Source organism: Oncorhynchus mykiss, chromosome 24, assembly GCF_013265735.2.
Source record: "Oncorhynchus mykiss isolate Arlee chromosome 24, USDA_OmykA_1.1, whole genome shotgun sequence".
Classification (NCBI taxonomy): Eukaryota; Metazoa; Chordata; class Actinopteri; order Salmoniformes; family Salmonidae; genus Oncorhynchus; species Oncorhynchus mykiss.
This window is the reverse complement of record NC_048588.1, coordinates 432,445-460,409: the sequence shown is the minus strand read 5'-3', so window position 1 is coordinate 460,409 and position 27,965 is coordinate 432,445. Positions and strand designations below refer to the sequence as shown.

The window sequence follows — 27,965 nt, the reverse complement described above, 5'->3', positions numbered from 1 at the left end:
AACAGGTAGGAGGCAAAATTCCCTTCGTTGTACAATTTATTTTTCTACACTTAATATGATGAAAACTAGGCCCTGTACAGTCCACTTTAGTGAGTACAATTATTTACAATTTATACACATTAAAACATGGTGATAAATTGGTTCCAATTAAAATGTAATAAGAAAAAATTGAACTTCCCTTTGTGATCTGCATTGGGAAGAACCTACAATTCCAAGGAGAGAAATATTTCTGGGCTGACGATCCAATTTTACAATAGGCCCCATTGAAAAAGAAAAAAACATACACCTTGTATAGAGCACTCCATAAGATAAAGCATGCTATCAAGCAACTGCTCCTGTTCTCTGCAAACCAGCAACAACATCCATGTCCTCTTCTCTTTGATTAAAGTCCTAGAGGGGGAAAAAAAAGGCCAATAGTGTCTGACAACCTGTACAACCAGCATGGTGCCACGAAAAAACACAAACACATTTACATCAACATTTAAAACGGGAGAAATTTCAAATATTTTCTTCGTCTTTGTGTAGCCAACCCACAGTCGCTTGGTATATGTTTTGTATTATTTTGTTTATGCTAGTTTTCTTTTCCTTTGTTTATTGGGCAGTACTTTTCCTTTGTTTATAAATGCAGTACATTTGATGCATTTCCCACTCTCCGCCCAAATTCTCCCCAAGGCCACATAAGGAACATGAAACTGTAACAAAGCTATATCCAATCCCTCCATTTAGCTAAAATATATTTTAAAAACCTTGTCTTTTTTTTCCAATGAAAGAAAGGTAAGCTTCCCACTATCAGACAAACTTCCAAGTTCATACACTTAACACAAGACCCCCCCCCCCCCCCCCCCCCCCAAAAAAAAGTATTGTTTATTTTTGTGTCAAGTTTGATTGAATTCACGCCCTTATGCTACATAAGTGTACACTTTGCGATCCTCCGGTGTCCGTGCCAAATATTCCCGCTCAATGAGTCCTTCAATGCGCTTCTTGATGACTACAGGACTGGGGAGGAATCGCGATCGCAATTGCTGGGTGACCTGGAGAGATGGTACAAACACAGACACAATCAGAACCGGATCTTACATCTAATTACTGAGAGGTACAGACAGAAGTACCCCGAAAGACCTCAATGTCATACACTGTATTCCACTGACCTCTGCTACCAACACGTTATGCTGCATCTTCTTTCTAGACTTCATGATGCGGACGATGGCCGCCTCGATCTCGTGCTTCCTATCATCGTCCACTTTCTGCCGCGTTTCCTTCCTCTCCGGGTCCGTCTCTCCTTGCTTAGCGGCGACTAGCGACCAACACAAGGAAACCAGTTTCAGCCAGGCACCTCATATGACAGCTACACGCACAGGACTATATCATTGGGCTCCCAAGTGGCGCAGCGGTCTAAGGCACTGCATCTAAGTACAAGAGGCATCACTACATCATTCCAACCAACTTGCTTAGTTAAATAAAAATAAATTCACGCTACACAGGTAAATCTTTGGCTGGGCTATCCAGACGAGTGGAGATCAGTTGTGTTTTCACTAAAACTATCTGAGGTAGAATCAGAGAAATATAATCTCATTATAATTCTGTGGTGGTTAGAATGACCCTAGAAGGTTGGTATGCAGTAATTCTGTACTGTACTGTATGCATACAGTTCAATGCCATGCTTCAGAAACCAATGTTGAAACAAAATAAATCCTGGTTGTTTTTGTGCCATTTTGGTTTTGCATGCCATAGATCTTTAAATCTGTGTTCTACAAGACCGGTCTGTATGGCTAACTGGGTTTGTCTACCTGTCTGGATCTTGACGCGGTGCAGCTTGGAGGTGAACTGGTCGTTGACGGTGAACACATGACCGTTCTCGATCTCCTTGGACTTGGGCTCCTTGGTGAGGACCCGCTGGGTGGGCTTCCCGCAGGCCAGCGACTGCAGCGCTCGCACTAGCTCCCTCTCTGGGATGTCTGTCTCCTGCTGGATCTCCTACACAGCAGAGTGAGAGATGGGGACAAAGAGGAGAGATGGAGATGAGGCAGAGGGATCCTTTGATCCATGACTGCACTATGCTGAAACCAAAGAATAAATGTTTTTTTAGAGAAACAAGAGTGTCTAACTTTTTCAGTTCAATATAACTTTATTTATTCCCTCAGGGAAAGACATTACCAGACCACAAACTTGAACATCCTGCACATATAATAAAGATATCACTTTGCCCAAATACATCCCTCCTTACAAACTTGACTTTATTCTGATGTGCTACGCATTCAATTAGCGGCTGTACCTCAAACATGGACTTCTCCCGGTTGTTGAAGATCATGAGTATTGTCATCTGGAAGGTGGACACCTGCAGTATGTGCTTCCTGGTGTTGGAGCCTGTTACTTGGGCACCGCCCACCCCCACCTCCAAGCCATCCTCCTGGGAGGAGAGGAGGTCACAACCAGCCGGCTGCCTTCAGGTAACTCAGTCACACAGGAGTAATCAATGTAGCCTCTGTTCAATCACTGACTATGTCATGCTTATATAAACACATACAGTTGAAGTCGGAAGTTTACATACATACATACATACATACATACCATACTGTGACGGCCCTGAATTTTTCTGAACCGTCTCAGTGCAGCTCCTTCCAATAGGGCGCTTTCCCTTTAATTCCCAATTAAATAGCCAGCATCAGCTGCGCAAAAGTGGGGTTGTGATGGAGACGTGAATGAGGATGTGTTCAACCCTCAGTTCCCGATGCTTCTCTATTCCGCTGTTTTGTAGCCTAAGAGAGTTTACCCAGGATCGGATCCACTCTTTGCGTCCGTGGACTACACCTCTCCGTTCTTCGTGGCCTTTCTCCGCTGGAGATCTATTGGCGGATTGGATTGTCTGACTACCACCTTTTTGTATAGGGTATTTCATTTGTTTTGATATGATGTATACCGTGATGACTTATGTCGTTAGTTGTAGTTGAGGAATTAGTAAGAGTTGATACGCTTTAAAGTTCTGTGGTAAAATAACTTATATTGATTGTATGATTAATACTGGGTTTTACGCTACACTTGAATGAATGGACAAACATTGCGTGACAAAGGTCACTTGAGTTCCCTGAACTCCTTTACCGGGCTGGACTCTTTTTAGGCCCGAGGTACAGGACATTTCTGGAAGAACCAGAACTCATTGTGATATTATTATGTGTGTGTAATCAGTGATGTTGCTAATAAAACCAACGCAAAATAATATAGTTGTTTTTGAAGTTCTTTCCAATGTTTTAAGGGTTTATGAAAAGTTTATTTCCATCCTGACTTTTACATAAGTCCTTTTGTAGTGGTGTAGACTTAACGGACCAGATGGGACTCATTCCCTCCCAAACCAAAAGGAGAAACCAATATTTTCTCTGGTAGGCACAACCTACCTGGCACCCCTATAAATAATAACCTCAAGTCAAAACCGTTACCATACATACATACATACAAGTAAGATCTTTGTCCCCAGGTGCAGTTGCAAACCGTAGTCTGGCTTTTTTATGGAGGTTTTGGAGCAGTGGTTTCTTCATTGCTGAGCGGCCTTTCAGGTTATGTCGATATAGGACCCGTTTTACTGTGGATATAGATACTTTTGTACCCGTTTCCTCCAGCATCTCCACAAGGTCCTTTGTTGTTGTTCTGGGATTGATTTGCACTTTTCACACCAAAGTATATTAATCTCTAGGAGACAGAACGCATCTCCTTCCTGAGTGGTATGATGGCTCTGTGGGCCCATGGGGTTTATACTTGCGTACTATTGTTTGTACAGATGAACATGGTACCTTCAGGAGTTTGGAAATTGTTCCCAAGCATGAACTAGACTTGTCGAGGTCTACAATTTTTGTTCTGAGGTCTTGGCTGATTTCTTTTGATTTTCCCATGATGTCAAGCAAAGAGGCACTGAGTTTGAAGGTAGGCCTTGAAATACATCCACAGGTACACCTCCAATTGACTCAAATGATGTCAATTAGCCTATCAGAAGCTTCTAAAGCCATGACATCATTTTCTGGAATTTTCCAAGCTGTTTAAAGGCAGTCAACTTAGTGTATGTAAACTTTTGACCCACTGGAATTGTGATACAGTGAATTATAAGTGAAATAATCTGTCTGTAAACAATTGTTGGAAAAATGACTTGTGTCATGCACAAAGTAGATGTCCTAACCAACTTGCCAAAACTATAGTTTGTTAACAAATGTGTGGAGTGGTTGAATAACTAGTTTTAATGACTCCAACCTAAGTGTATGTAAACTTCTGACTTCAACTGTAGCCCCCCCACACATCAATGTTCATGCCACATTCAAAGGCAAGTACAGCCTTCATACACCTGCTGTTATCAAGGCCTGATGTTGACATTAGTGGTGTGTGTGTGTGTGTGTGTGCGTGCATCAGTCTGTATACCTGCCAGCCAGTCAAAGGCTGTCCCCTGCATACCTTTTTGATTGGCCCGTAGAAGGTGGCATTGAGGTCTGCAGAGCCCATGTGATGCTGCAATGTAAGCTGCCTGCCGCTGTGTTTTGCCAGATAAAATCTATGGCCACAAAATCAGAAGACAGTTACACACTACAGCATTAAAGACAAACACAGACAAAGGACAGCGCCCCGCTTCCACAACCTGCCGCAGAGAACTACATGGCCTCTGCTATGCAAAGTAAATGAGATACAGAGGAGATAGACAAACCTTCTAAAGACTTCAAATGCATGTCGAGGAGAAGGGGGGATATTACATTTGGGCGTGGCGGACTGCGTTGGCCAGTAACCTGTCGTCAAAACCCTCACTGTGAGATCGACTCCACCCAACGACACCTGGGGATGGAAGTTAGATCTACGTCTTTCACTGAGGTTCCCAATTGTCAGAATGACCATCAAAAGCTCCATAAGATGTGCTCTTCGCTTTGAGAGAGCTAGGTTAAATAGAGAGTAATAGTAATGGCTTCTTTGGACAAAGCCTATGGGAAAATGAATGGAGTTTTTGATAAATGCCAAAAATATGGTCTGTAGTAAAGACAGGCTTAGGTGATCTTATATGTTTTGTCCCAAAACCCTATTCTTTCCCCATAGGAATGGCTGAATGAACCAGAGGTAACTAATTTCTATTTTTTTAGGACTACAAGCTGGCGAGCTCTATGTTCCCCAGAACCAACACTGGACTGGTTCTGTGAGTGGGTGTCTCACCGCCGTTGACTGTAGATGTTGGCGGAACTCGTCCATGGTTGTGTTTGAGATGCTCATGTCTCGGAACATGCCTTCTAGTTTGGAGGTGAACTGGCAACCACACTCCGTCTGGCCAGGGGAACCAGAGAAAGAGGAAGAGAGATACGGGATGATACAGATCTATTAAACAACACTTCACTCGCACTATCGTTTCTGTCACACTGACTCTTCACTCAGCTGAGCTGTAGTTCAACATACAGTTTGTACAGTTCAAAAGGTGTAAAGTACTTAAGTAGTACTTGAAAGTATGTTTTACTTAAGTATTTTTTGGGATATCTGTACTTCACTATTTCTATTTTTGACAACTTTTAATTTTACTTCACTACATTCCTAAAATAAATAATGTACTTTTCACTCCATACATTTTCCCTGAACCCCAAAAGTACTTTGTACATTTCGAATGCTTAGCAGCACAGAAAAATTGTGCAATTCACGCACTTATCAAGAGACCATCCCTGGTCATCCCTACTGCCTCTGACCTGGCGGACTCACGAAACACAAATGCTTTATTTATGAATGATGTCCGAGTGTGCCCCTGGCTATCCATAAATTTAAAAAACCAAGAAAATGGTGACGTCTGGTTTGCTTAACCTAAGGAATTCTAAATTATTTGTACTTCTACTTTTGATACTTAAGTATATTTAAAGCCAAATACTTTTACTCAAGTAGTATTTTACTGAGTGACACACTTTTACTTTAGTTATCTTTACTTTTACTCAAGTATAACAATTGGGTACTTTTTCCACCACTGGTGCAGTTCAAGTTAAAAATATATTGCATTGTGTAAAGTACCAAAACTGGGATCAAAATACAATTTAATAATAATTTAAAATATTTTAGCTTTGCAATTGAACCAAATCAAAAATAACCAAAAGTGCAAACCCCGCCCACATGGCACCCCAAGCAGGCTAACGCAAATACTCAAAGTATTTGAAATAGTATTTGAACATAGGTCTGGCATATACTTATATTGCAAATCTTAAGGTTGCACTTATTAGGAATTGAAGGTGCTACAACACAATGCATTCGGAAAGTATTCAGACCCCTCGACTTTTTCCACATTTTGTTACGTTAAAGCCTTATTCTAAAATGGATTTTCTCATCAATCTACACACAGTACCTCATCATGATAAGGTGAAAACAGGTTTTTAGAAATAGTTGCAAATGTATTAATTCTAAGAAAACAGATACCTTATTTCCATAAGTATTCAGACCCTTTGCAATGAGACTCGAAATTGAGCTCAGGTGCATCCTGTTTCCATTTCCAGTGGCCTCCATCATTCTTAAAATGGAAGAAGTTTGGAACCACCAAGACTCTTCCTAGAGCAGGCCGCCAGGCAATCGGTGGAGAAGGGCCTTGGTCAGGGAGGTGACCAAGAACCCAATGGTCACTGACAACCATCTCTGTAGTACTCCAGCAATCAGGCCTTTGTGGTAGAGTAGCTAGACAGAAGCCACTCCTCAGTAAAAGGCATATGACAGCCCGCTTGGAGTTGCCAAAAGGCATCTAAAGTACTCAGACCATGAGAAACAAGATTCTCTTGTCTGATGAAACCAAGATCGAACTCTTTGGCCTGAATGCCAAGCGTCATGTCTGGAGGAAACCTGGCACCATTCCTACGGTGAAGCATGGTGGAGTCAGGATCATGCTGTGGGGATTTTTTCAGCGGCAAGGACTTGGAGACTAGTCAGGATCGAGGGAAAGATAAACAGAGCAAAGTACAGAGAGAACCTTCACCAACCTCAGACTGGGGCAAAGGTTCACCTCTAACCAGACAACGACCCTAAGCACACAGCCAAGACAATGCAGGAGTGGCTTCGGGACAAGTCTCTGAATGTCCTTGAGTGGCCCAGCCAGAGACAACATCTCTTCAGAGACCTGAAAATAGCTATCCAGCGACGCTCCCCATCCAACCTGACAGAGCTTGAGACGATCTGCAGAGAAGAATGGGAGAAACTCTCCAAATACAGTTGTGCCAAGCTTGTAGCGTCATATCTAAGAAGACTCAAGGCTGTAATTGCTGCCAAAGGTGCTTCAACAAAGTACTGAGTAAAGGGTCTGGATGCTAATGTATATGTGATATTTCTGTTTTTTATTTGTAATATATTTGAAAAAATTACTTCCATTCCTTTTAGAATAAGACTAAGGTCACAAGATGTGGAAAAGGTCAAGGGGTCTGAATACTTTCCGAATGCACTGTATATCTGAAACAAACCGTTGATGAATCTGTTAATGGATGGAAGATCATAAGATACTGCTCTTCCTCCTCCTGTTTCCTCACCTTGAGTTTAGAGATCATGTTCTTCTCCGAGTCGTCAGAGACACTCTTGTTGGTGAGCAGCCTCCTGGCCAGGTGCTGTTTGTAGTACCTCTCAAACACATCCTTCTCCTGCATGAACCTGAAGAGCACCATGGCCTTGTCCAGGATCGACTCCACCTCCTGCTCCGTCAACTACACACACACAGAACGAGAGGACAGCGAGTGTTACACGACCACACATACACACTTTAAATGATTACATTTGAAACACTGATTTAATCAAATATATTGAACTCCTTATACAGTGAGCTCCAAAAGTAAAAGGACAGTGACCCGATTGTGGTTGTTTTGGCTCTGTACTCCAGCACTTTGAATTTGAAATGATACAATGACTGAGGTTAAAGTGGAGTCCATCAGCTTTAATTTTAGGCCATTTTCATCCATATCAGGTGAACCGTTAAGAAATTACATCACTTTTTGTGCATTTTAGGGGACCAAAAGTATTGGGACAAATTCACTTATGTGTATTAAAGTAGTAAAAAGTGTAGTATTCGGTCCCATATTCATTGCATGCAATGACTACATCAAGCGTGTTTCTCTACAAATGTGTTGGATGCATTTTCTGTTATATTTGGTTGTGTTTCCTGACCCCTCCTGTCTCAGCCTCCAGTATTTATGCTGCAGTAGTTTATGTGTCGGGGGGCTAGGGTCAGTTTGTTATATCTGGAGTACTTCTCCTGTCCTATTCGGTGTCCTGTGTGAATCTAAGTGTGCGTTCTCTAATTCTCTCCTTCTCTCTTTCTCTCTCTCGGAGGACCTGAGCCCTAGGACCATGCCCCAGGACTACCTGACATGATGACTCCTTGCTGTCCCCAGTCCACCTGGCTGTGCTGCTGCTCCAGTTTCAACTGTTCTGCCTTATTATTATTCAACCATGCTGATCATTTATGAACATTTGAACATCTTGGCCATGTTCTGTTATAATCTCCACCCGGCACAGCCAGAAGAGGACTGGCCATCCCACATATGCTCTCTCTAATTCTCTCTTTCTTTCTCTCTCTCGGAGGACCTGAGCCCTAGGACCATGCCCCAGGAATACCTGACATGATGACTCCTTGCTGTCCCCAGTCCACCTGACTGTGCTGCTGCTCCAGTTTCAACTATTCTGCCTTATTATTATTCGACCATGCTGGTCATTTATGAACATTTGAACATCTTGACCATGTTTTGTTATAATCTCCACCCGGCACAGCCAGAAGAGGACTGGCCACCCCACATAGCCTGGTTCCTCTCTAGGTTTCTTCCTAGGTTTTGGCCTTTCTAGGGAGTTTTTCCTAGCCACCGTGCTTCTTCACCTGCATTGCTTGCTGTTTGGGGTTTTAGGCTGGGTTTCTGTACAGCACTTTGAGATATCAGCTGATGTACGAAGGGCTATATAAAATAAATTTGATTGATTGATTGATTGATTCAGATTATTTTGTGCCCAATAGAAATTAATGGTAAATTGTCATATTTGTGCGTATAACCTTCTCAATCATAATTATTCACAATTCATTCGAAATGAACTGTAATCATGGTAGCATCCATTAATGTAGAAGTGTTTAGAAATATATGATATTCTTATTTACAATAAAAGTGACTCCAAAATGACACAATACATTATTTACCATTCATTTCTACTGGGCACAAAATAATCAGAAACACAACCAAATATGTGTCACAATCAAATGTTCCTTATATTGGGCCCTGGTGAAAAGTAGGGCACTATGTAGTGAATATGGTGCCATTGGGCTCTGGTTAAAAGTAGAGCACTGTATAGAGAATATGGTGTCATTAGGGACGCAGCCTGTGTGCCCTGAGGAGAGGAACGTTCCTCCCCATTACATCAGAAAACGACTCACTCCTTTTACGCCTTTCTTCAGCTTGTCGTCGATGAACAAGGAAAGGTACTCGGGGGAGCGCGAGTTGAGGTTGAGGAAGTATTCAAAGTCCCCTGCGATGGTCTGCTTGAAGAGCCGGTCGTTGTTGAACGACTCTAGAAGGAAGCGGTCGAAACGAGACTTCAGATCCAACAGACCCTGCAGAGAACAAAAACCAGAGGAAGGAAGAACACATGACATTATTGGAAAGCAATGGCACTTACTACATGCTCGTGCTCTGCCATCTAGTGGCAATATGGAGTATAACAACAGAAATTGCATCCCTACAGTGGATTTAAAAGCATTGAATCGGTATAAGAATTCACTGGAGTTTCCCCTATTGTTAAATCCATGACCAGGGAGTGTGGAAATGCACACTTTGGGAGAATGGGAATGTAGCCAGATAATTTTTTTGTGGACCCCCTGCCAATGATGTCACTTCCGGTGTAAATTACCTGGATGTAATCCACAGGGTTTTTGCCCTCGCCCTCCTCTGACACCAGCGCCTTGCCCTGCTCGCGGAGGTAGGAGCTCATGCACTCACACATGGTCTTCAGTCCGTTTGGCACTCTGCTAAAGAGCTTATACATACACGCCAGGTCTGTGTTCACGCATGCACGCACGCACACGGGCACACACATCAGTACAAACACATTAGTATCCAAAGACCACCCACCAATATCTTTCACCATAAATATAGAATTGCTGACATTGATATCAAAACAATGGCACGGGTGGTGCCAAGTATGCACACGATAACAACACATATTCACACAATGTACATTAATCAATTATTCTGCTCTGCAAAAGACCTCAAGATGTATGCAAATGTCTGACACTAACATCGGGGTGAAATATCCCTTTCATGAAAAAAGAAAAAAGTCTGGTGTCCCAAATGGCACCCTATGCCCTATATAGTGCACTACTTTTGACCAGAGCCCTATCGGGCCTGTCAAAGGTATTTCACTGCATAGGAAATAAGGTGCCATTTGGGATGCAAAGTATAGCTGGGACTGGAGTAGTACTAGTGTGGCAAACTGACCCTCTGTCTTTCCGTTCTTGAGCATGTGGACGAGGCCCGAGTTCTCCATTTCCACGATGGTCTTCATGTGCTTGGAGATGAGCTCCCGCTCCACCACCTTCACAATGGGCTCTTCTGTCGTCTTGTCTAGGCAGTGCAGCACGCGCTCGATCTCCTCGTTTATCCGCGCCTCCACTTTCTTTATGTACACGCTTGCGCTGTTCTCCGCCAAAAACTTTTGACTTTCCATCTGGGAGGGCAAACAAACACGGGGTTAGGAGCGCCTTGGGTGACAGAGGGGATACACATGATGTACATAATATGATAATAGTAGGCAAACAACAAATATCAATGCAAGTCAACGTGCATGACATATAGCATTGATGCAAATTAAATGTATGAATAGATGTGGTGGGGAGGGGATTCTTACAAACCTGGAAGAACTCTGCAGACATTTCTAAAAACGGGGCCTCAAAGTCCTCTTCGTAAACCGACCTCCCTTCGAGGCCTAAGATCATTAACATCTGGCAGGCATTCCTGATCGCCCCCCTGAGAGAGAGCGAGAGAGACAGACAGACAGGGTCAGGTTAACTTGACAACTGTGGGAAGCATTGGGGTCAACATGAGCCAGCATCTATCTCTGTGGAACACTTTCAACACCTTGAAGAGTCCATGCCCCGATGAATTGAGGCTGTTCTGAGAGAAAAGGGGGGTGCAACTCCTAATGTTTTGTACGCTCTGTGTATAGGATATCATTTAGGTCTGGGTCAGCTCAAAGACTATCGGATACTTTTGAAATTCAACAAAGAGCACAATGAAATGATCATGGATTACGGTTGTGGTTTTCTTCATCGGGAAAAACACTGCTTCCTTCAGCTCAGAAACTGTGGCTCTATTTGAATTCCTTCAAAGTGCATCCTTCCCTCCTCCCTTCAAACAGTTGATGCTTAGACATGACTGGACAGATGAACACAAGCTTTCCGCCGCATGGCTTCCAGTCATTTCCAGTGATTACACTTGTCATTTCAGTGATCCCTTCAACGAAGCTAGGAGTTTGTACACTTTTAAAGAAGTCGAACTGTGTATAGACGGGTCATATTATTATACCTGTCCACCACTTCGCCCTTCCTCTCTCGTGCGATCATGTCCAGGAGGGTCTGTCGGAGGTGGTCTCGGATGCAGCCGTAGCGCACCACCTGGTCTCTGAAGATGATCAGGCCCAGGTTATAGACGTTCTCCACATTGTTCTGCTGCACGTACACCCGGTCCTGGGAAACAAGAGAAAGAGAGGGTGAAGCTTTGTCATTCAAGGCTGATCTTGGGCAAGTTTTGCATTTCCCCCACTAATGGTTATGTTTAGGATTAGTGGATGGGAAGCTGATCTCAGATCTGTACCTCACCCTGGAGCGCGTTTGAGACCTGCAGCCAGGAAGCAATGCATTACCAGTCCAAGGGAGGGTTACGAGATGACACTGTATTGAGAAATACAGTCAAATCCTAATAACTAAGTGTGCGCACGTCTGATAAGCACAAATTGTGCATGTCAGCAGTTACGTTTTCTAAAAGTGTGATGATGCAAAACACAATGATGCAAAATGTAGCATCACTTTTAGATTTGTGCTGTATCTTGAAAACGTATCTGCTGACTGGAACAACATGAATGAACAAAATACTAAAAACATGTTTTTTTTGTAAAACATCCCTGGTTTACGACTGCACCTTGTAGCTGTCGGGGCCATGTATTTAGAGAGTTTGGACATTGAGGTTTCTGCATAATGATGCATTTACATGACCCTACAATACTATGGCAGCCATGTTAGCACCCCATTAATTTAAAATGGGGAATATTAAAATAATGCTATGTATGTCTAGAATTAAAACACAACTCTCTAAATACATGGCTCTGGTAGCTGGTGGTGCCACTCACCATGTACATGAGGATGTCTCTGATCATGACCATGGCTGTCTGGTGGTCGTTCCAGGCTTGGTTTAGTGTTTGGAGGAAGTTGTTGTTTAGTGAGTTGAGGACATCTTCCCGTACCTATGGGGAAGCAGCAGCACAGTCAGGCAGAGAGGCATTCGTTTGATACTACAACACCACACTGATGACTTGGCACACTGAGCCCATCTCGCTTTCTCTGCATGACACACTCTCTGTCCGTGAGTCTCTCCCTCCACAAGCTCTACTCTCAGAGATCCTCTCTCTGTATGGGACTCTAAAGAACACTGTGCTCATCAACTTCAGGCAGAGAAACAATCAAACAACAACAATTTAGTGAAACAGTTCCCAGCATACTATCTCAATGGAAAGTGAACCCCTCTCAGCCCACTATAATCACCTACTGATGAATATGTTGTACTTACACAGAAAGTATTCAGACCCCTTGACATTTTCCACATTTTGTTATGTTAGCCTTATTCTAAAATGGATTAAATACAAAACATTCCTCAGCAATCTACACACAATAACTCATAGTGACAAAGCGATAACAGGTTTAGAATTTTTTTGCAAATGTATTATAAATAAAAAACAATTTATTCACGTAAGTATTCAGACACTTTGCTAAGAGTCTCGAAATTAAGCTCAGGTGCATCCTGTTTCCATTGATTGTCCTGGACATGTTTCTACAACTTTATTGGAGTCCACATGTGCTAAATTCAATTGATTGGAAAGGCACACACTTGTCTATATAAAGGTACCACAGTTGACAGTGCATGTCAGAGCAAAAACCAAGCCACGAGGTCGAAGGAATTGTTCGTAGAGCTACGAGACAGTATTGTGTCGAGGCACATATCTGGGGAAGGGTACGAAAAAAATGGACGTGGCATTGAAGGTCCCCAAGAACACAGTCGCCTCCATCATTCTTAAATGGAAGAAGTTTGGAATATCTGAAAACTTAAATGGCCATTTCATTCCTATTACATTTTAGTAGATGCTCTTATCCAGAGCAACTTACAGTAGTGAGTGCATACATTTTCATACTGGTCCCCCGTGGGAATCGAACCCACAACCCTAGCATTGCAAGTGCCATGCTCTACCAACTAAGCCACATCATCACAAACCACTTGATGTCTCAATTAGAGGTCAGACGATTAATTAGGGCCGATTTTCAAGTTTTCATAATTGGTAATAGGCCTTTTTGGACGCCGGTTACATAGCAATCCACGAGGAAACTGCACGGCAGGCTGACCTGTTACCCGAGTGCAGCGTCAAAAGGACCTTGTGGCTGCAAGGAGCCGAGGTAAGTTGCTTGCTAGCATTAAACTTAGCTTATAAAAAACAATCAATCAATCTTCACAATCACTAGTTGACTACACATGGTTGATGATATTACTAGGTTAACTAGCTTGTGGCTGTTAATTTATCATCGAATCACAGCCTACTTCGCCAAACGGCTGATGATTTAAGAAAAGCGCATTTGCAAAAAAAGCACAATCGTTGCACGAATGTACCTAACCATAAACATCCATGCCTTTCTTAAAATCAATACACAGAAGTATATATATTTTTTAAACCTGCATATTTAGTTAAAAGAAATTCATGTTATCGGGCAATATTAACTAGGGAAATTGTGTCACTTATCTTGCGTTCAGTGCAAGCAGAGTATTAAACTTATTCAACAGTTTGGGCAGCCTGGCTCGTTGCGAACTAATTTGCCATAATTTTACATTTTATGACATAACATTAAAGATTGTGCAATGTAACAGCAAAATTTAGACTTTGGGTTGTCACCCGTCCGAAAGAATATGGAACGGTTCCGTATTTCACTGAAAGAATAAACGTTTTGTTTTCGAAATTATAGTTTCCGGATTTGACCATATTAATGACCAAAGGCTCGTATTTCTGTGTTTATTATATTATAATTAAGTCTATGATTTGATAGAGCAGTCTGACTGAGCGGTGATAGGCAGGAGCAGGCCCGTAAGCATTCATTCAAACAGTACTTTACTGCGTTTGCCAGCAGCTCTTAGCAATGCTTGATTCACAGCGCTGTTGATGACTTCAAGCCTATCAACTCCCGAGATTAAGCTGGCAATACTAAAGTGCCTATAAGAACATCCAATAGTCAAAGGTATATGAAATACAAATGAGAGAATAGTCGACATGTCATAATTCCTATAATAACTACAACCTAAAACTTCTTAACTGGGAATATTTAACCACCAGCTTTCATATGTTCTCATGTTCTGAGCAAGGACCTTAAATGTTAGCTTAGCTTTTTGGACCTGAATGCCAAAACATTCAAGGAGGGGACGGTATTGAAAATCCTACTGTCTGTATTTCAAAATACCACCGGTAAATGGTATATCGCCCAAGACCAATGGTGTAAATTGCAGTGGTCTGAAATAATTAATAGAATGGACCTATCCTATTGCGATGATTGAAATGACACCCACCCTTTACCTATATAAGAGTACGATGTGTCTCAACTGATGGCAGGCACAACACAAAAACCTCAGATGATATGAAATAGGGTCTAAGCTACAACTTATGCAAATATGAGTTCATGGACTTTTTGATAATTGATAATAAAAGGCAATAAAGGTTCAAAAAAGGAACATTTAAATAAAAAAAGGTCCTCAATAAACAATCACAGTTTGACAACACTGTAAGCTTTTAAATTATATCAAATTCAACTGTTTATATTTTCCAGTGATAAAGACATGGATGTCTCATTGTATGGTAGGGTGTGCAAAATGGGTCAACTTTGAGCACCTTTATTTTTTATTCAACCTTCATTTAACTAGGCAAGAACAAATTCTTATTTACAATGACAGCCTATGTAAAGGCCTCCTGCAGGGATTGGTGCTCGGATTAAAAATTAAAATACAGGACAAAACACACATCACGACATTAGAGACAACACCACATAAAGAGAGATCTAAGACGACAACATACCATGACAGCAACACATGACAACACAGCATGGTAGCAACAACATGACCACATGGTAGCAACACAACATGGCAGCAGCACAACATGGTAGTTGCACAAAACAGGGTACAAACATTGTTGGGCACAGACAACAGCACAAAGGACAAGAAGGTTTGACAACAATACATCACACAAAGCAGCCACAACTGTCAGTAAGAGTGTCCGTGATTGAGACTTTGAATGAAGAGATTGAGATAAAACTGGTGTTGTATGTGGAGGATGAGGGCTGCAGTATATCATAGATAACCATCTTAGAAGGGAGAGAGGGCCTTTCTAAATAAGAAACAACCAGTGGGTCTTGCAACGTGTATACAGAGATGACCAGTTTACAGAAGTGTCTATACACTTCTGTAAACTGGTCATCTCTGTATACACGTTGCAAGACCCACTGGTTGTTTCTTATTTAGAAAGGCCGTTATTTAGAAAGTGCAGTGATGTGATGTGATGTGTCCTATAAGGAGCATTGGTGGCAAATCTGAATGGTAAAGAACATCTAGTCGCTAGAGAGCACCCTTACCTGCCGAACACAAAATCCGGGGAGGGGCCAGTTGGGTATAAGACTATCATCTGAATATAAATGGAGAGAGAGAGCTTCCTACTGCCTGAGCTATGTTGTTGATGATCCTAGGCGTGCAGCCTAGGATCGACCCTTGGGATACACCCTTGGTGACAGGCAGTGGCTGAGACAGAAGATGTTCTGACTTTATACACTGCACTCTGAGGTAGTTAGAAAACCAGGCCAAAGACCCTTCAGAGACACCAATACTCCTTAGCGGGCCCACAAGAATGGAATGATCTACTGTATCAAAAGCTTTGGCCAAGTTAATAAAAAAAATAGCAGCACAACATTGCTTAGAATCAAGGGCAATGGTGACACCAGTTAAAAAGGTCAGAGATGGGCCTAAAACTGTTTGAATGGTCTGTAAGTATAACAGAACTCATATGGCAGGCGAAAACCTGAGAAAAATCCAACCAGGAAGTGGGACATCTGAGGTTTCTAGTTTTTCAAAGCTTTGCCTACATTGAGATATGGATGAGGTTACACTTCCTAGGGCTTCCACTAGATGTCAACTGTCTTTTGAAACTTGAATGAGGATTCTACTATAAAGGAGGGGCTCATGAGACCTGTTTGAGTCAGTGGTCTGGCATTGTGCCTCGGTCTCATGACGCGCGCTCCTGACAGAGTTACCTCTCGTTCCAGTGCCTTTTCTGAAGACAAAGGAATTCTCCGGTTGGAACATTATTGATTTTTTATGTTAAAAACACCCTAAAGATTGATTCCATACATCGTTTGACATGTTTCTAAAGGACTGTAACGGAACTTTTCAAGTTTTTGTCTGGATGAAATGCTCACGCCTCATGAAGATGGATTACTGGGCTGAACACGCTAACAATAAGTGGCTATTTGGACATAAATTATGGAACAAATCAGTCATTTATTGTGGAACTGGCATTCCTGGGAGTGCCTTCTGACGAAGATCATCAAAGGCAAGTAAATATTTATGGTGTTGTTTATAACTTTGTTGATTCCAAAATGGCGGCTATTCCTCTGGCTGTTTTGGGTTCTGAGAGCCGTTCTCAGATTATGCTTTTTCTGTAAATCTGACACAGAAGTTGCATTAAGGAGAAGTCTATCTTTAATTCTGCGAATAACACTAGTATCTTTTATCAATGTTTATTATGAGTATTTCTGCTAAAATCACCAGATGTTTTAGAATCAAAACATTACTGCACGTAAGGCACCAATGTAAACTGAGATTTTTGGATATAAATATGCACATTATCGAACAAAACATACATGTATTGTGTAACATGATGTCCTCTGGGTGTCATCTGATGAAGATCATCAAAGGTTAGTGATTCATTTGATCTATATTTCTGCTTTTTGTGACTCCAATCTTTGGCTGGAAAAATGGCTGTGTGTATTTTTGACTTGGCGGTGATCTAACATAATCATATGTTGTGCTTTAGCTGTAAAGCATTTTTTTTTAATCGGACACGATGGGTAGATTAACAAGATGTTTATCTTTCATTTGCTGTATTGGACTTAATATTTTTGAATTTCGCACGCTGCCTTTTCAGCGGAATGTTGTCGGTGTTCTGCTATGCGGAACCCCTGCGCTAGAAAGGTTAAAGAAGAAAAGGTCTAAACCATCTGACCCAGATGTTTTTGGGGGGGTCAAATTTAAGGAGCTCCTTTAGCACCTCGGACTCAGTGACCGCCTGCAGGGAGAAACTTTGTAGCGGGGCAGGGGAAAAGAGGGAGGAGCTTTAGGGCTAGTCACATGAGAAGGGGTAGGAAATTAGGAAATGTTGGACGGGCAAGGAGGCATGGCTGAGTCAAATAGGAATCCTGACTTAATGAAGTGGTGATTAAAGAGCTCAGCCATGTGCTCCTTGTTAGTAAAAACCACATCAACAACATTAAGGGACATGGGCAGCTATGTGGAGGAGGGTTTATTCTCCAGGTCTATTAACCATTTTCCAGAACTTTTTGGGTTTAAACCCTGAGAGAGAGAACTGCTCCTTATTAACTTCTTAGGGATATGAAGTATCTAACTTTGGCCTTCCGGATAGCCTGAGTGCACTTATTTCTCATATACCTCAACGAGAGCCAGTCAGCCTGAGTATGCGTGTGCCGAGCCTTTCGCCAAATGCAATTCTTGATGTGGAGTAACTCTGCAAGATCACAGTCAAAGCAGGGTCTGAACCGGTTTTAATTAAAATGTTCTTTATGGGGGCGTGTTTGTTAACAATATCACTGAAGATATCAAAAAAGAAAGTCCAAGCTTCTTCGACAGACAGGATCAATTTGATTCTATACCAATTAGAGGTCGACCGATTATGATTTTTCAATGCCGATACCGATTATTGGAGGACCAAAAATAGCCGATAGCGATTAATCGGCCGACTTAAAAAAAATGTATTTGTAATAATGACAATTACAACAATACTGAATGAACACTTATTTTAACTTAATATAATACATCAATCAAATCAATTTAGCCTCAAATAAAATGAAACATGTTCAATTTGGTTTAAATAATGCAAAAACAAAGTGTTGGAGAAGAAAGTAAAAGTGCAATATGTAAAAAAGCTAACGTTTAAGTTCCTTGCTCAGAACATGAGAACAAATGAAAGCTGGTGGTTCCTTTTAACAGGAGTCTTCAATATTACCAGGTAAGAAGTTTTAGGTTGTAGTAATTATAGGACAATTTCTCTCTATACGATTTGTAATTCATATACCTTTGACTATTGGATGTTCTTATAGGCACTTTAGTATTGCCAGTGTAACAGTATAGCTTCCGTCCCTCTCCTCGCCCCTACCTGGCCTCTAACCAGGAACACATCGACAACAGCCACCCTTGAAGCAGCGTTACCCATCGCTCCACAAAAGCCGCGGCCCTTGCAGGGCAAGGGGAACAACCACTCCAAGTCTCAGAGCGAGTGACGTTTGAAACGCTATTAGCGCACACCCCGCTAACTAGCTAGCCATTTCACATCGGTTACACCAGCCTAATCTCAGGAGTTGATAGGCTTGAAGTCATAAACAGCTCAATGCTTGAAGCACAGCGACAAGCTGCTGGCAAAACGCACGAAAGTGCTGTTTGAATGAATGCTTACGAGCCTGCTGGTGCCTACCATTGCTCAGTCAGACTGAGTCATAGAGTCATAGACTTAATTATAACATAACACACAGAAATACAAGCCTTAGGTCATTAATATGGTTGAATCCGGAAACTATCATCTCGAAGACAAGACGTTTATTCTTTCAGTGAAATACGGAACCGTTCCGTATTTTATCTAACGGGTGGCATCCATAAGTCTAAATGTTCATGTTACATTGTACAACCTTCAATGTTATGTCATAATTACGTCAAATTCTGGCAAATTAGGCGGCCCAAACTGTTGCATATACACGGACTCTGCGTGCAATGAACGCAAGAGAAGTGACACAATTTCAACTGGTTAATATTGCCTGCTAACCTGGATTTCTTTTAGCAAAATATGCAGGTTTAAAAATATATACTTCTGTGTATTGATTTTAAGAAAGGCATTGATGTTTATGGTTAGGTAGTCACGCAACGATTGTGCTTTTTTCGCAAATGCGTTTTTGTTAAATCATCCCCCGTTTGGCGAAGTTGGCTGTCTTTGTTAGGAAGAAATAGTCTTCACAGAGTTCACAACGAGCCAGGTTAGCAGGCAATATACTTGTGTATTGATTTTAAGAAAGGCATTGATGTTTACACATTGGAGCAAGATGGTCCTTTTTCGTGAATACGCACCGCATCGATTATATGCAACGCAGGACACGCTAGATTAAACTAGTAATATCATCAACCATGTGTAGTTATAACAGTGATTATGATTGATTGATTGTTTTTTATAAGATAAGTTTAATGCTAGCTAGCAACTTACCTTGGCTTCTTACTGCATTCGTGTAACAGGCAGTCTCCTCGTGGAGTGCAATGTAATCAGGTGGTTAGAGCGTTGGACTAGTTAACTGTAAGGTTGCAAGATTGAATCCCCGGGCTGACAAGGTAAAAATCTGTAATTCTGCCCCGGAACAAGGCAGTTAACCCACCGTTCCTAGGCTGTCATTGAAAATAAGAATGTGTTCTGAACAGACTTGCCTAGTTAAATAAAGGATAAATAAAGGTGTACAATTATTATTTTTTTTTAATCAGCCAAATCGGTGTCCAAAAATACCGATTTCCGATTGTTACGAAAACTTGAAAGCGGCCCTAATTAATCGGCCATTCAGATTAATCGGTCAACCTCTAATACCAATATACAGAGGCCAGGTCATGAAGGAAGGCTTGCTCATTAAAGTTTTTTAGCAAGCGTCTATGACAAATCAGGACAGGAAGTTTCACTGAGCAGCCATTATGAACACAGGCTGTAAAACAGTGATCACCAGACTGGTACCTATATCAGTATTATTTGTGAGGATAACACTGAGGAGAGTATCCTTTTCTGAGTGTTTGGAGTCATACCTTGTGGAATTGGTAATAATCTGAGAAAAAAATAGGGAGTCCCATTGCTTTAGGACTTGGTTAGATGGTTTAAGCATGTCCCAGTTTAGGTCACCTAGCAGGACAAATTCAGACTTAGTGTAAGGGGCCAGGAGAGAGCTTAAGGCAGCTAGGGTTCAAGCCGGTGCTGAAGGAGGACGATGTAACGCCCTGCAACAGTCAACAAAGGGATATTTGAAAGTTTACATTTATTTAACCAGGTAGGTTAGTTGAGAACAAGTACTCATTTGCAACTGTGACCTGGCCAAGATAAAGCAAAGCAGTTCGACACATACAACAAAGTTGCACATGGAATAAACAAACACAGTCAATAATACAGTGGAAAAAGTCTATATACAGTATGTGCAAATGAGGTAGGATAAGGCAATATAGGCCATGGTGGCAAAGTAATTACAATATAGCAATTAAACACTGGAATGGTAGATGTGCAGAAGATGAATGTGCAAGTAGAGATACCGGGGTGCAAGATAAATAAATAAATACAGTATGGGGATGAGGTAGTTGGATGGGCTATTTCAGATGGGCTATGTAGAGGTGCAGTGATTTGTGAGCTGCTCTGACAGCTGGTGCTTAAAGCTAGTGAGGGAGATATGAGTCTCCAGCTTCAGTGATTTTTGCCACTATGACCAGTTCTTCCATAGCAAAACATGTTTGGAAAGTTGTTTAAATCAAACTGGATGCTGTCAAAAAGGGATTGAATTCAAATGGATTTACCCTATTACTCTGATTGCAAATCAGAATGTCAATGGGAGAGTATTTGTTTTAATTCTGAGATGCCAATTGGGTGGTGTTTTTTTAATTTGAAGGCCACTGCTGAAATATTGACATCCAGAGCGATGATTGATAATCTGAAAAGGTAGGCATGCCAACCTACATAGGCCTATGGTGACCGTAATACAGCCACACTGGCAGTCAGGAGTCATGACCACAGTCATCTGATGCCTCTGATTGTCATTAGTAGCCTAGCAAACTTGCTAACGGCCGGTACTCAGCACTCTATTGTCCCTCTAATCACTCTGACATCAATACAAATGAAATCTAAAAGTAAATACTTCATGAGAGCCCTGGCATTCAGAGTTTGAGCAGAATAGGATCACCTTCTGCGCAGGGAGAGACAGCTTCTCATAGCTGATTGATGCATGGAATGAAAGTGTTCCTGTTGCGTTTCTATAGGCTATGCTATGCAATCTGTTAAAAAGAGGAGAATCCCATCAGCTTTCTATAGGCTAGGCCTACTATATGTACGTCTCAGCTTTCCAAATATTAAGCAAACTGCTTCGCTTTTCAACCAAAGTTGCCTAACTGGCTTGCATGAAAATGAACCGCGGGAAAAGCGTATCCATTTGCTATTCTAGTGCATATGGAAGACGTCTTTTTTTACCCTGCCCCTGTTCCGACAGGTGCATGATAATCACCCATTCTCACATTATTTAGTATATCTAAAGACAAGATTGTTGTGAATGATTCACAGTGCACGCATTTTTTTGCTAATTTTTCTAATCATAGCTGCATGCATTATGTAACCTAGTCCATAGGCCTATATGCTTTGCTAAGGTTTGTATCACAACTGAAGTGGCCAAATAAATCCAAAACGTAGCCTATATGCTCAAGACCCCTGGAACATGGTTGGAGAGCCCATAGCCTACACAGCCTGGTGAAACGTGTTCTGACTGAGTTTTGACTGGCCACTATTTAATAAAAGTGTATCCCAGCTTTCTCATGCTGCTATATTTAAATTAAGCACATTAATCTGCTTTACAAACAGTGTAGCCTACCTGGCATATTAAAAAAGTAACTGCACATAACCTCCATTCGCTATTCGAGTGCAGGCTATGGATGATTTTCATTTTTTGTGGGCCATTCTAAATAAAAAAGAATTCCACACATATGTAAAGACCAGATTAAATGGAGAATACTGCGTGAGGATATTATCAAGTGCATGTCAAATTCTGAATGTGAGACTAATGAGGTGTGTGTGTAGCCTGCGCAAGAAAAAGAGCAAAGCATTTCCCTTTCATGCAACTTTTTTCAAATCATCATTCTTTGCTTCATGCAGCCTTAATGTATTAGAAATCAAAACATATAACCTAATGTTTCTATCACAACTAAAGTTGAATAAATAACTGTAAATTAAGCATATTGGAGGATCTGTTTCTTTGTTAACCGCTCAACACCGAATAGCCGCATGTGCGCACTCCATCGAAAATCGTTTGGGAGAAAAATACCCAATTTTATTAACTTATGTTCAATTGTATTGCTCTTACTATAAAATAATGCCACCGGAATTATAAGCAAATATTGCCTGATAAATGAACTAGTGTACCCAACTGCCATATGGCACAGCCAGATCAGGGCCTACCAAAGGAATATGCTATTCTGTTCTTCTGGAATAGGCTACATTTTCTTCATGCCTAAAAAAAAAAAAAAAAGATTTATTGTGGCTTTATTAAATTGATTTATTAGACGTTTTAAAATGTAGATGTTCCAAAGGTCCGCATCAGTGGCTATAAGTGGAAACCGGAGAGGCAAAGCATCTTTATGTTAATTAAATGGTCAATTACCATGAGACCGGCAGTTATTTAAATGACAATCAACCAGCTGAAAAAATGTAATGACCGCCAAAGCCCTAGCCCTGCATAGATATTAAATTGGCCCAGTAATGTCATTGTTTCCAAATAGTTTGCAGACCCCATAGAAACCTGTCACGGCTTTAAAATAATCTGATGCTGCTTCCTGCTGCTACTCATTCAGTGGAATATGTTGACCTACATGGTGTGTGTGGTTTAAACATGAACGTTATAGGGATCATGTGATAGAAATCTGTCTGAGGATAGTTTGTGGAACTAAATCACACAAACGCTTTCCCAAGGTCAAAGGCTATCACAATCACTGATTCAAGCACCAAAAGGCAGATCGATCTGCTTCCTAGTACCTACATAATTCAAAACACAAAGCAAAAACAAAAATCCTGCTTTGCTCTCCGAAACAGAATACTTTTTCAATCAACCGAGCTTGTCATAGATCAGGACTGTGTGTGTTTACTGAAAGAGAGCTTTCAAATCTCCAGTCAGATGCCTATGGGCCCTAGTGGAGCTGGGCATTCTGATAGCCCCATTCCTCAAACTTAACTCATTTAAATTCCAACCACTAAATATAAGGCTTCTGAATGAATGGAAGCAACTCATGTTTTCCGGATAGTTTGCTTTCTTTTGCAAGTTCGCCGCATCCAGCCATAGTCAGACAGATTCTCTGAGCTTTCCACAGTAATTGGTTTAATATGAGCACTCCACTTCATCATGCTGTCAGCATACCAAACAGGCCCAACACTGAACAGGGCAATTGGCCTGTAATTTAATATCGCCTGGATTCGATTGACAGACAAGGTTTGTTTCCTTGCTTTTCAACAATGAAAATGTTATTATGGTCAAGGTGAGTAACATCTTGTGGTCAAGCTCAGTGACTATTCTACCACTGTAGAGATCCTGTAAGACGGAAAATACTCTGCCAGTTATTTTACAACGGTGATTACTGCTATACACAAATCCAGCAAAGGGACGTTAATCCAGACCAGGGTAGTGTTCATGAAAAGAAAATTAATTAAATTAAAATTAAAATTAAAGAAAACTGGTTGAAACAGGGAGGGACTAGTCCAATAAGAAACTGTCTGTTGTAAAACGTTTTAACATTATTCCATCACATGCCCTAATGAACAGCACCCAGTACTGAATCAACTTGCGCTGAGATGAGCACGAGTCTACCACCCTGCGTGTATTGGCCTTACTTTGTTGATGAGGTGCTCGGTGACCACCTCCCGGAGGCCTGTGTAGAGCTTCTCGCCGTGTTTGTGCAGCACCATGGTGTAGGCGTTCCTGTAGAGCTCCTCGAAGCTCAGCCCGCTGTTGTTCTTCCTCTGGATCTCCTGGATGGCATTCTTCAGAAGGTCCCAGATGTTGTTGACATACTTCTCGTCCATCGTCATCTGCAGTGGAGAAAGGGAGTGAGAGGCGAGCAGACAAATAGACTGACAGGCCAAAGTTTCGGGGATCTTTGGCTCCCTCGTTTGAGGGAGAACTGGAGCAAAGCAAGCTTGATAGACACTATATGCATAGCCTCCCTTTTTATCAGTCTCCTGCTAGGCTAGCCTACATCTTTAGGTCAGCAACCTGCGAGAGAGACGAAACAAGTCAACACTTGCTACACTTCTGCCACCCCAAAACCCCTACTTATTTAAAGAGTGCCTATATTATATTGCAATATCTAACAGTTTGAGTGTAACATTGATTAAAGAATGCTCCTCCTGAAAATTCATGATTTAAAGTATATTAAAACAAATAACTGTAAAGGAAACAGAGGTGTGTCCCTATTTGTGTTCCTTGTGATGAACTAAGAGTGCAGGACTGCAATATCATGACAATATTCCCAATAAGGTTCCATCCAGTCCATAGCATGAATGAAAGCGTTTTATATTTTCCATATCATATTGCTCACGGCCACCTCTAACTGTGCCTCGTAACATTTGCCTTTCCCCCAAATTCTCATTTTAACTGGACAAACAGTAACTGCACTGTAGCCAACCATCACACTCAGATAAACATGGCCATATTCACAGCTTGATATAAATCCCTTGTCACCTTTGGCTGTCACATTCAACCATAGCCTGTTAAACCTGGAGGCTCTCCAAAGTGAGGCTGGCCAAAAGCTCCATACAAGGTGTCTGGATATGGCACCATCCAAACACAAGCATATTTCACAGGAAGTATCGGTGTGATTGGACAGGGTTCACAAGGATCCGGGAGGTAACATCGCAGGACAATCCATGACCCTACTCAACCCGAGAACAATTATGCAAGGTTGGTATTTGGATTTCTTATTGGAGTGAGGGACGGGGATCCCGATGAAGTGAAACCCTCTGCAACTAATAGGCCTTTTACTCACAAGTCATTTTTATAAAACCTAGAAACTTACCACAATAAATTAACTGTCTTGTATCCCACTAATTATCCAGGTACAGGGCCTGAACCTTTTTCGGACCATGATTGCACAGTTTTGTTTCGCTCTGGTCAACGTTAGTAGAGGAAGTGCACTAACACCCTGGACCAGAACTACACAAAACAGTCCTATTTTCTGTGGTACTCAACATCATTTTAGTCTGTGGCCAGACTAATTGCTGATTCTGAGGACATCTCTGAATGTCTGAAATGGGCCCTAGGAAGTCCCAGCCAAGACATAAAACAAGAATTTTAAAGATCTATTCTACACCATCTCTCTGCATATCAAAAGTGTGTTCCAAAGTGGCTTCAGCCGCTTCACATGGGTTAGTGTGATACTCAGTAGATGGCAAACTGGATAGAATCTGAGGAGCACTCATATCCTTCCCATCCCTTTCATGATAATGATTTAAAGTTTTGTCATATGGAGATCTGAACAGCAAGGGGAGGTAACATGATGGCAGTGAACTTTCAACTAAACACTGGGCTAAGCACATGATCCTTTCATTTAAGGCCTAAGGTAATTTGACTTTTATGACGAGTCACTGCCTTGGTGAAGATTAAACAAACAAAACTGGCAAAACTAGCTACCGGATGTCACAATAATTAATTTAGCCCATTCATAGACGCTAACTACCTTAAGCCCGATGCTTGCTCTAAACGTTAATGCGAAAGTGGTACGGTTTTGGAAACACAAGTAATGTATATCTCATATCAGCGAGAAATAATTTTATAAAAACAAAATGTTAAATTACTACACACATTAATAGGGTTAGTGTTCCCACATGGCCATATTTCCACATTACCGTGCTTGTTTACAGAAGACAGACAAGAGGAGACCAACTGTGCCAATTAGCTAACTGGGAGGAAGTGTAGTTCATCAACTGGAGGCACACATTTATACAGTAAGTGAATAATTGTTTTTATTTTAAATATAATTGTTCGGGCCTCCTGCGTATTGCAGAGGTCTAAGAAACTGCATCACAGTGCTCGTTGTGCCACTAGAGATCCTGGCTCAAGCTCTGTCGCTGCCGGCCGTGACCTGGAGACCCATGGGGAAGCGCACAATTGGCCCAGCGTCGTCCGGGTTTGGCCGGCAGGGAAGTTCTTGTCCCATCGCGCACTAGCGACTCCTGGGCCGGGCCCAATGCAAGCTGACACGGTTGCCAGGTGTACGGCGTTTCCTCCAACACATTGGTGCGGCTGGCTTCCGGGTTAAGCGGGCACCGTATCAAGAAGTAGTGCGGCTTGGCTGGGTTGGATTGGGTTGTGTTTCGGAGGACGCATAGCTCTCGACCTTCGCCTTTCCCGAGTCCGTACGGGATTTGTACGGGATTTGCAGCAATGGTACAAGACCAACTACCAATTGGATACCACGAAATTGTGGAGAAGAGGGAACACTTAAAATATATATATAAAACATATTTTAAAAATAGATTATTTGACTGATATGAAAGGGCCATTTGTTTCGAAAACCTTTTCCCCAGCAATGATTATTTACGTTTAGTTCACATGGAGCCAGCAGTGGGCAAAGCTAACTGCTGGAAACCCTATGGAGAGAAGGGTTATCGAGAGCTACTATAGGGGATCATTGGGGATTCAGTGGAGGGACATCCGTCATAACTGAATACTGATCTTCTGAAAACTGATGTCAACCAATAGCTTACTCCCATTAGCTTTTGTCCATTAGTTTTAGCAAACTGTTTACAAATTAAACTTAGGCTAACGTTAGCTACTTCAATCTTGAAAGACAAAGTATCTAACGTTACATTAACTAGGTGTAACAGTCGATGCTAAAGTTAGCTATCTATCCAACAGTTAAAGTTAGTCGGGGTATCGAAAGGTTTTATTGGCATGTAACTAAATAACGTTTTTTTTTTTATTCACTAAAAGAACGTGATTCAGCAAACCATGTCATGCAGAATAACAACAAACAACAATTCTCTCCAGTCCAACCCACCAGTTTCTGATTTGACCTAACGTTAAATAAAACAAGTCGTTCAGCCACAAACAAAGCTACGACCCCAAATATTTAGTTAACTAGCTAGAAACCATGTTTTTCTCCGGGTAAAATGACAGTTGGTCGTTCGCTAGCTAATAATTGTCTGACAACAGTAACGTTACTAGCTACTGTATCTAACAGTAGGTAGCTAGCAAGCAGCTATCCATAACCTCTTGTAGGGGGTAGCTAGCTTATCTACCTGTTTTTACTGAAAGATCGGCCTTGCAAACTGCACTCCCCAGCTAGCTAGTTACTCGAACCTCGGTGGTCCAGTCACCGCCTGCTGCTGGCAGGGACAGGTCCTATTAGCGGTGTGTACTTACAGGAAAAGCTCGTATCCTCATCTTGGTGTCCTTTTTTGTGCCGCCTTTGCTGAGATTGGACATGGTTACCTCGTCTGTGTGTTCTGTATTTACATGAAAATATTATCTGGTTAGGTACAGGGAAGTATACTTGTGGAGCTTCCACACGACCCTCACTAGTCCGTAGTTGGTTGTTGACAACCAAACGGCAATGTTTCTCTAACGTAGATCTCCACACTCAGCAATGGCGGACAACCTAGCTACAGTTCTCACTGCGCAGAGCTCACAC

At 41.7% G+C, this 27,965-nt stretch overlaps 1 protein-coding gene and 1 non-coding gene across 3 annotated transcripts; both read right to left on the bottom strand.

Annotated features, from left to right (window-relative positions):
- Positions 1-12: 12 nt before the first annotated feature.
- LOC110503519 (cullin-3) lies at positions 13-27,965 on the bottom strand. Of its 2 annotated transcripts, XM_021581873.2 has the most exons (17): positions 27,698-27,965; positions 24,166-24,363; positions 12,340-12,453; positions 11,813-11,884; positions 11,520-11,680; positions 10,847-10,961; positions 10,434-10,662; positions 9,847-9,992; positions 9,374-9,550; positions 7,494-7,664; positions 5,173-5,280; positions 4,679-4,803; positions 4,432-4,528; positions 2,273-2,407; positions 1,788-1,974; positions 1,149-1,294; positions 13-1,031 (listed from the first exon to the last, which is right to left on the bottom strand). In XM_021581873.2, the coding sequence occupies exons 1-17, from the start codon at positions 27,758-27,760 to the stop codon at positions 900-902; spliced, it is 2,376 nt and encodes a 791-aa protein (XP_021437548.1). In that variant the 5' UTR covers positions 27,761-27,965; the 3' UTR covers positions 13-899. The 2 variants fall into 2 exon arrangements, with proteins under 2 accessions (XP_021437548.1, XP_021437549.1); XM_021581874.2 differs by lacking the exon at positions 11,813-11,884 and having other exon boundaries at positions 624-1,031; positions 27,698-27,964.
- trnaa-ugc lies at positions 13,396-13,466 on the bottom strand. The gene has a single exon. It is a non-coding gene; the product is annotated as a tRNA-Ala (tRNA).